We start from the raw sequence: 8,971 nt of genomic DNA on the forward strand, positions 1-8,971 counted from the left end.
TGGCAACCATGTTAATTTGGTGAGTTAATTTGCAAATGTTTTCCCCAGCAATCCGATAAATGAGGACATGATTCCAAGGATTTATGTGTAATGAGACTGTTTACTACTCAACGCAGCACAGATGAGACACATACAGTAGAAATTTAAAATATATACAGAACAAAAATAAAAATAAAAATCTTTCATAGAAGTGAAACACACACACACACACACACACATACACACACACACTATTTATATATATATATATATATATATATATATATATATATATATATATATATATATAAACATCTTTCATAGAAGTGACACTGTGTGTAAAGGAAATGTAGTACAAAAACAGATAAAAATATAACCTTTACATTTTGTTACAAATTTTAATGGCAAAATTATGAAATGTGTAATGTGATTTTTAGATTCTCTTTTCACTTATCAATAGTGGCATTAGATTAGAATAGATAGGTTTCGGTTCCACTTATTTTCCTACTTTCCTACTAATTAGAATACAGCAGCAGAAAGTGGTGATAAACAGTAGAGAGGATCTGTAAAAGCAGTCATGGACGGGAGTCTGTTTGTGCTGCTTCTGCTGTCAGGTTGGTGTGGTCATTTGTAATCTGTATTTATGATGATGTGTTCACATATAGATGGTTTAACATGTTGATTTTAACAGGGCTCTTCCCGAGCAGTTCTGCTCTTTCTCGTCAGTATCACTATATAAATGTGAGAATGTCGTGGCCAGAGGCTCAGAGTTACTGCAGAGAGAGATTCACTGATCTGGCTACTGTAGACAGCATGGATGATGTGAACAGGCTGGTAAATATAGTGGATGCTGGATACAGTGGATCAGTGTGGATTGGACTGAAGAGGGGGACACAGAAACGCTGGGGTTGGTCTAATGGAGAAAACACAACTTCTCAGTACTATAACTGGGCTTCGGCACAGCCAAATTGGGATGGAGATTGTGTAGCTACTTATAACGGTGTTTGGCATGATATGTTATGTAGCTATAAGCGATATTTTGTGTGCTATGGTGAGTTCCCAGTTCTTTTCAATTTGTGAATGTAAATGTGAATTTTAACTGGGAAAAGAAAGCTAAGCACTGAATGATTGTTTCTTTTTGTCTCTTGATAGAAAATTCCGGATACATATTGGTAAGGAGTGCTAAAATCTGGAGTGATGCTCAGAGTTACTGCAGACAGAATTACAGAGACCTGCCCACAATCAACAACTCTGAGCAAAATAACCAGATAAATAACATTATTTTATCTGGATGGTACATCTGGATTGGTCTGTTCCTGGACTCTTGGGAATGGTCTGATAAATGGAGTCTCTTCTTCAGACACTGGGCAGCAGGTCAACCATCCCAGAGTTCAGGATCTGATGACTGTGTTGGTATGTCAAGAACTGATTCTGGGAAATGGGCTCAATACAGCTGTGATCTACAGCAGCCTTTTATCTGCTATGGAGGTGAGTTTCCCCAGTTCACAGAATCAAATAATTCAAACAAGAAGATTTGAAACAAATATTTACAAACAACTATTCAATGTTTTCATTTATTTATTTATCTATGACTCAGCTCTGTATTTCTCTAGATGACAAGTTCATTAAAAAACAGATCATCAGACTGAAATTGTCCTGTTATGGAAAATGCACATTGAATGATCTGTCCCTGCAGACGGCCATGCTGAATGAGGTTTGCATCTGCTTTAAACAACCATTTTAGTTTCATTGTCAAATTGTGTTGTTGCACTAGAATTTGCCAAGAATGGCAAATATATCAAGTATAGCTTATAACCAACCAGCACCACTCATATCATCATCAGTGTTGTTGTTAGGGTTAAAAATAATATGTATCCAACAGGAGTGTGATGATATTTCACAGATAATTTAATAATTTCTTGCTGGTTTTCCAGATGAGTGAAAAGCTGAAGATCATGGGGCTGGAAAGTGAGAGCAAAATAAACTGGAGAAAGAGAGAAGGTGAAGAGGTGTTTCATCTGGAAAGAAACCACACAGCCAGTTCAAATAACAAATGTAATAAGCAGTAATCTCTCTAAAGTAAACAAATATAACTACTTACTATATTATTTGAAAGAACTGGGAGGTAGTAATAATAACCATCATTGAAGATGATCATGAATTGTGATACTGCATAATATATTTATTTAATGGAATCAATCGTGAATTTTTTTTACGTTCTGTAAATAACTAAAATGAATGATTTATTTAGTAAATAAATAATTTATGATCTAGTTCTCAATTATTTATGTATATTTATTTTGTCATAACAACATTAAGGTTTAGCACAGAAGTATTTGAGGACAAATCAATTTGAATTGTAAGAATAAAACCTTGAAATCCTACCTCTGTGAGTTCATGAACATGGGAGTATCCATTTTCTCTTTACATTTAGACTACATTTTATGCAAAAACTGGCTGTTTCTTTCAAAACAAGATACTATTACATGTAAATGATTCTGTCTGTGTATCACAAAACTAAAAGGTATTTACCCATTAAGAATAGTACATATAACTAAGTACTTCTGGTGCAAACCTGAATATTTACTATAAGTATTTCTGAAATATACATTACTTGTTTCATTTTATATCCAATCGAGCCATACTATAAATTATGATTGTCTGGATCTTTGCTACCGTACAACTCTGAGAAAAATGCAGAAGTACACTATTGTATATGAGAACACATTCAAGTTTGTATAAAAAAGTATTGCCTTGTAAGGATTTTAATTGCATATTAAGTTACACAGAAGTACAGTGTGTTATTAGTTTGGCTAGTAGAATAGAGCATCAGAATAGCAGATGTAGAGTTTTTAAAGATTATTTGGTGTTTAGTATGACACTAACCACAGCATGGTCATGAGTTCAGTTTACAAATAAGACGCATACATAACATTTTTTAAAGTTAAATGCTTAAATGTAAATATAAATAATATAAATATAAATAAATGGTAATAGGAGTTTAGGTATGTATTTTAGTGAGGAGGGAAATAAATTTAGGGTCCCACTTTATATTAGGTTGCCTTTACTACTGTGAATTTACATTTAAATTATTTAATACAATGCAATAAATAAATAAAGTAATAAAATAGCTAATAATAAAAACATACATAGTTAAAACAATAGTTCAAATTATATTCCTTCTTTATTGGACAAAATCAGTCTTCATTGCACACAGTTTTTCCCACTTACATTGTTTGCACCTGTCTATATATACCCTGTTTGTTTCAGTCATTGTTATGGAGTCCTTGTCTTATGTCACCCTGTATTTCCTTGCCATTGTTCATGTTACTTGTTTTTGGACTGCTTACCTGGATTTCCACCTTTGCGTGACTGGATTATTGATTTTGGATACTCTAATAAACACTGTGTTTGGATCTACCTGTTTTGTGTGCTTGCAACTAACTCCCTCCTCCAACCCCAACTCCACCAACTAACCTGTTATCCAATCTGACTTTGTTCTTCCATTAGTCACTTCATTGGATGCTTTCTCTATCATGTTTTGTGTTACAACACATATCATTGTGAATAAGAATTATGTATGGTTATAATGGTTCTGTTTTCTGTGTGGAGAAAAAAGATTGAGAATCACTGCTCCGGGTGAAAAGTGATTAGAAAACAGATTGTCCGAGTGAAATTGAACTGAAATGGAAAATGCACAGTAAATGATTATTTGAGACAAACGGTCTCAATGAGGCGTGTATATAATTCAAACACTGTGTTCAGTTTCAGTTTCTGTTGCAAAAGCTTGCAGAGTGTGTACAGCAGGGTGAAGCAGTTAAAAAAAACAATGCCTTAAAATACATTTCATGACAGTGTACACGACAATACTACTCATATCATTAATATTGTTGCTGTTGATTTTGTTATTTAGGTCTATAGATGATTTGTAGCCTGTATATGTGATGTTTTTTGTTCTTTATCTTCCTTGCTGGTCTTCCAGATAAATGAAAAGCTGAAGAACATGGGGCTGGAAAGTGAGAGCAAAATAAGCTGGAGAAAGAGAGGTGAGCTTTCCTCAGCCTTTGCGAAAGTAGAGACACTTCTGGGCATTCTTCAATATGCAGCTGGTGTTAAGAGACCAGGGGCCGGTTTAAGAAAGGAGGTTAAGTGAAAACTCTGCGTATGTTAACCCTGAAGGGAGGGAAACTCTGAGTTTTCTGTTTCAGAATGGGAGGTTTGTCAAACCCGAGAAAGCAGGGTAAATTAAGCCCGTTTCTGAAAGAGAGGTAACTCATACGCAGAGTCAGTTAACTTGGTAACTTACTCTATGAACCTAACCTGGATTTTCTGTATAAAAAAAATTGTATAAGCTATTTAGCCTTGTTTCCTGGGGGGATCTAAATTAAGTGCATTTTACTTAAAAGTGTCTATTACTTAGTGCAAATCTACCATAGCTCCACCCTGCAATGTGACACAAGGTGAAATACGAGGGTAGTAATGATATACAACGGCAGTAATGTGTTGGGCACGTAGAACTAGCTTGTAACGTGACTTATCGGGTTCGAATGCTTTTGAAAAATCATCCACAAAGAAAATAGCTACCTCTAAAAAATTGTAAAAGATTGTATATTTGGTTTAAACATTTGGGTTGTACCTGTCACTAGAAGCCTTTCGATAAAACGTTATTTGAAAAATATGATTCTTCTTTCACATTTACACAAAAACTCAACTTGAAGTTTTGTTCTTGTGATCATGTGATTTTAATCCCTATCAGTAAATCTAACAATAGAATTTAAATATATTTTCAGTGGTGTCTAAATGTCATACTTAGTCTTATTTACATGTTACTTGTGCTACAGTTTCCTAATTGTACTTTGTTTTAGCCATGCAGCTTATGGAGAATAAACCAGCAGCCTTCTAGTTACAAATTCCAAGTTTGAAAAGTTGACAGTAAATTTGCATTGCAAAACCAGGACTAAAGGATTAGCCTTGAATAAATCAACCTATGAATTTAGTACAGGAGTAGCCCTTTTCTATTTACATATAGACCAACCATGCAAAAATGCCACCTTATAAAAAAAAAAAAAAACTCTTTTATGGAAATGCTTCATGTGTAAACAATAATGATAAATAATTGCAATCATAATAAAAAACAATTTTAGATTCAGAATTATTCACTCATAAGATAGTGGATAAACATTTTCAACTTTCACATGCACAAATTTCCAACACCTTCTTTTTTTTTTTTTTGCAAATGACTAACTTTGTTCATGTGGCTGGTCATTTAAAACCTTCCAAAATGGCAAATCTCAGTGCAAATCTCTTAGAAATCGTACTCTGGTACTGATTACAAATTAAAGGATGCAAATTGTAGTCAGTAAAATAATCTAGATGACTTATTTCAGGTATTCTGACTACATTTTGGATTCATTTAAGATTGCTTTGATCAAATGAAACAAACATAACATTACTCCAAGGTTTTTCAAATTGGGGTAAATTAAAGAGGGGTTTTATGAGTTGATGAAAAGCTAATACTTATATCATAAAAATGTCAAATTAAAATGAATACATTATTTTAAAATAACACTTGAACGCTTAAATTTGACATATTTGTTTGCCTGCATGTCAGTGTTACCAGTTACCATTAAAGGGAAGGGAGGTGATTTGATTAAAAAAAAAATAATAATTGGTAACACTTTCTATGAAACCTGTATTTATAAAACATTATAAGGGTATTCTTAAGGCATTATAATGAATGAACAGTCCCTTATCATCAGCTGTCTAAAGGTACCATCAAAATAATCAAACTGATATTACAACAAAAATAGTTCAAAGTAAATGTGTCATATTACACATTCATCTGATCTGATCCTATTTGTTTGAGAGAGAAAAAAAATGTTGTTGTTGTTGTTGTTATTATTGCTACAACTTTTAAGTGGCCTCTGTCCACTTTAAGTAAAGTAGCATAGGAAAAATTGCAAGATATGAGTCTTTTAATACATTATAACTATGAGAAGTATAATCCATTGTAAAAGTTGCAGTAAATGTAACATTAATTAGCGGAACTTTAATGAATTGTTTGGAAGAAATACTGAATATATTAAATACTCTTGGTGCATGGACTAAACTCAGAGTCAACCTACTCAGAGTTGACTAAACTTACACAATTCAGCTGTTCTGAACACGAAAACTCAGAGTTTCCCATCTCAGAGTAAGTCAACTCAAGAGTTGGTTAAACCTCCTTATTGAAACAGGCCCCAGGTGATATTCACCATCAGATGAGCACAGATGAATTTGGTGCTCCTGACGATCTCCACAGAGGAACCATTGATGTTTAGCAGAGAGTTGATGATGTGTGCTCTTCTAAAGTCAACAGCCATCTCTTTTATTCTTGTTCAAAGACAGGTTGTTGACTTTGCACCAGCCTGATACCTGAGCATCTCCTCTCTGTATGCTGACTTTAATGATGTGGTTTTGCTGCACAGTTGTGTATCAGCAGAGTAAACAGCAATGGACTAAGCCAGGGATCTCCAACCCTGCTCCTGGAGAGCTACCATCCTGCAGACCTCAGTTCCAGCAGACTTCCAGTTCAGTTGTTGGGCTCATGTACCACTGTCATTTTGCACAAATCCAGTTTTATTTGTAACATCAATGCGACATTTGGTTAAACTGTATCTATTATTTACACAAGGCTTTACTCTTTTTTTTTTAAATCATGTTGAATGCTTTTGTATGTTTCAAGCATATTTTGTTGCCCACAGATGAGCAACGGATGATTCAAAAGCTTACAATAGTCTTACTTGTTTTCATAGTTTCTTTGAAAATTAGTTTTTCAGGCAGCTTATGGAGATCAAGCCAGCTGCGGTTTAGTTACCGGACGCAAGCTTGCAAATTCCACACTGTCTGATGTTTAATTAAGGAAATTCTCTAAAACGTTTTTCAACATTAATTACAGCACCCATGTGCAGTGTTCTGTGTGCATTCGTCACCCCTGTGAAGAAAGGTAAGGCTTCAGTTTCACATATTCTCCTATTAGAAACAGCAGACAGTGGTGACAGGAGTGTGGCTCTGTGAGAGCAGTCATGGATGGGAGTCTGTTTGTGCTGCTTCTGCTGTCAGGTTGGTGTGGTCATTTGTAATCTGTATTTATGATGATGTGTTCACATATAGATGGTTTAACATGTTGATTTTAACAGGGCTCTTCTGGAGCAGTTCTGCTCTTTCTCGTCAGTATCACTATATAAATGTGAGAATGTCGTGGCCAGAGGCTCAGAGTTACTGCAGAGAGAGATTCACTGATCTGGCTACTGTAGACAGCATGGATGATGTGAACAGGCTGGTAAATATAGTGGATGCTGGATACAGTGGATCAGTGTGGATTGGAATGAAGAGGGGGACACAGAAACGCTGGGGTTGGTCTAATGGAGAAAACACAACTTCTCAGTACTATAACTGGGATTCAGAACAGCCAGATGAGGATGGGGATTGTGTAGCTACTGTTAACGGTGTTTGGCATGATATGTCATGTGCTAATAAGCGATATTTTGTGTGCTATGGTGAGTTCCCTGTACTTTTAAATTTGTGAATGTGAATTTTGACTGGGGACAAAAAAAAAAGATAAGCACTGCATGATTGTTTCTTTGCATCTCTCAGTAGAAAATTCTGGATACAACATGATACAGAGCCCTATAACCTGGAGTGATGCTCAGAGTTACTGCAGACAGAATTACACAGACCTGCCCACCATCAACAACTCTGAGCAAAATAACCAGATAAATAAGATTCTTTTATCTGGATGTTACATCTGGATTGGTCTGTTCCGGGACTCTTGGGAATGGTCTGATAAATGGAGTCTCTTCTTCAGACACTGGGCAGCAGGTCAACCATCCCAGAGTTCAGGATCTGATGACTGTGTTGGTATGTCAAGAACTGATTCTGGAAAATGGACTCAATACAGCTGTGATCTACAGCAGCCTTTTATCTGCTATGGAGGTGAGTTTAGCATCTAACAAAATCAATTTATCAAAACAAAATGACTTGAAACAACTATGATAAGTTTTAATTTGTTCATGTATCTTTTATTTTGAGAATGACTTTAACTCTTTATTTCTGCAGATGATGAATTAATTAGAAATCAGATTGTCCGACTGAAATTGACCTGTAATGGAAAATGCTCATTGAATGATCCTTTGCTACAGACGGCCTTTCTGAAGCAGGTTTGTATTCATCTTAAACACATCGTTGAATTGTTACACCCAACGAAAACTAAAATGGCTTAAAATACATTACACCAAACCAGCATCCCACATAATTGTCTCGTACGTATAGATGAATAAGTGTGGCATAATCTTCCATGTTTTATGTGATTCTTTCCAGATAAGTAAAAGGCTGAAGAGCAAGGGACTGGAAGTGGAAAGAAAAATAAGCTGGAGAAAGAGTGAAGGTGGAGAGGTGTTTCATCAGCAGAGCAACCGTACATAAAATTATAATAATGAAAGTGATAGACAGTAATCTGTGTACCCATTTAAACATATTAAAGTGTATTAAAGATGCTTCAGGATTGTCAGCATATTTTAGAAACAATACATCCTGTAAATAGAACAGAAGAATGCATGGAAGTACACAAATACATTTTAAGAAAGAATGCTGAGAATTTATATTGAATGTGCGAGACTTTCAGTTCATTAACCTTTAGGCCAGTACACATTAGATGGATGGATGGATGGATGGATGGATGGCTAGATAGTAGGGCTGCACGATTATTTCAAAAATCATAATTATTGATTATTCCCTTGAAATTGTAATTGTGATGATTAATTACAATTATCACAATTTACACTGAATGATGTTTATACTAAGAAAAGCAGTTAGGGGAGGAGTGAAAAAGCACAGACGGACAGTTCTAACCTCTCGAAGTAGAACAGGAGCAAGTTCAAGCTCAAACCGGTGTGCAACGTTTTGCGGCGGTTTCCGGTTTGAACAACAGTAACAGTGTGCAGCGGAGTTTAGG

The 8,971-nt window shown here is 35.2% G+C and overlaps 2 protein-coding genes across 2 annotated transcripts; both read left to right on the plus strand.

Annotated features, from left to right (window-relative positions):
- Positions 1–556: 556 nt before the first annotated feature.
- Positions 557–4,882, plus strand: LOC113040228 (uncharacterized). The gene is made up of 7 exons (XM_026198555.1): positions 557–593; positions 671–886; positions 1,132–1,467; positions 1,593–1,693; positions 1,914–2,015; positions 3,962–3,995; positions 4,845–4,882. Exons 1-7 carry the CDS (start codon positions 557–559, stop codon positions 4,880–4,882), a joined length of 864 nt encoding a protein of 287 aa, XP_026054340.1.
- A 2,038-nt stretch (positions 4,883–6,920) lies between these two features.
- LOC113110475 (C-type mannose receptor 2-like) lies at positions 6,921–8,668 on the plus strand. Its single transcript, XM_026274652.1, has 5 exons — positions 6,921–7,080; positions 7,158–7,517; positions 7,618–7,953; positions 8,077–8,177; positions 8,338–8,668. The coding sequence occupies exons 1-5, from the start codon at positions 7,044–7,046 to the stop codon at positions 8,440–8,442; spliced, it is 939 nt and encodes a 312-aa protein (XP_026130437.1). The 5' UTR covers positions 6,921–7,043; the 3' UTR covers positions 8,443–8,668.
- Positions 8,669–8,971: the final 303 nt, after the last annotated feature.

Source organism: Carassius auratus, chromosome 2 (assembly GCF_003368295.1).
Source record: "Carassius auratus strain Wakin chromosome 2, ASM336829v1, whole genome shotgun sequence".
Taxonomy (NCBI): Eukaryota; Metazoa; Chordata; class Actinopteri; order Cypriniformes; family Cyprinidae; genus Carassius; species Carassius auratus.

Excerpts from the sequence above, each read along its gene's own strand:
- LOC113040228 (XM_026198555.1), top strand. The coding sequence starts at position 557 with ATGGACGGGAGTCTGTTTGTGCTGCTTCTGCTGTCAG. Across the intron at positions 887-1,131 it reads GGGGACACAGAAACGCTGGG|AAAATTCCGGATACATATTG; the intron begins GTTGGTCTAATG and ends GTCTCTTGATAG. Across the intron at positions 2,016-3,961 it reads ATCTGGAAAGAAACCACACA|ATAAATGAAAAGCTGAAGAA; the intron begins GCCAGTTCAAAT and ends CTGGTCTTCCAG.
- LOC113110475 (XM_026274652.1), top strand. The coding sequence starts at position 7,044 with ATGGATGGGAGTCTGTTTGTGCTGCTTCTGCTGTCAG. Across the intron at positions 7,081-7,157 it reads TGTGCTGCTTCTGCTGTCAG|GGCTCTTCTGGAGCAGTTCT; the intron begins GTTGGTGTGGTC and ends TGATTTTAACAG. Across the intron at positions 7,518-7,617 it reads GCGATATTTTGTGTGCTATG|AAAATTCTGGATACAACATG; the intron begins GTGAGTTCCCTG and ends ATCTCTCAGTAG.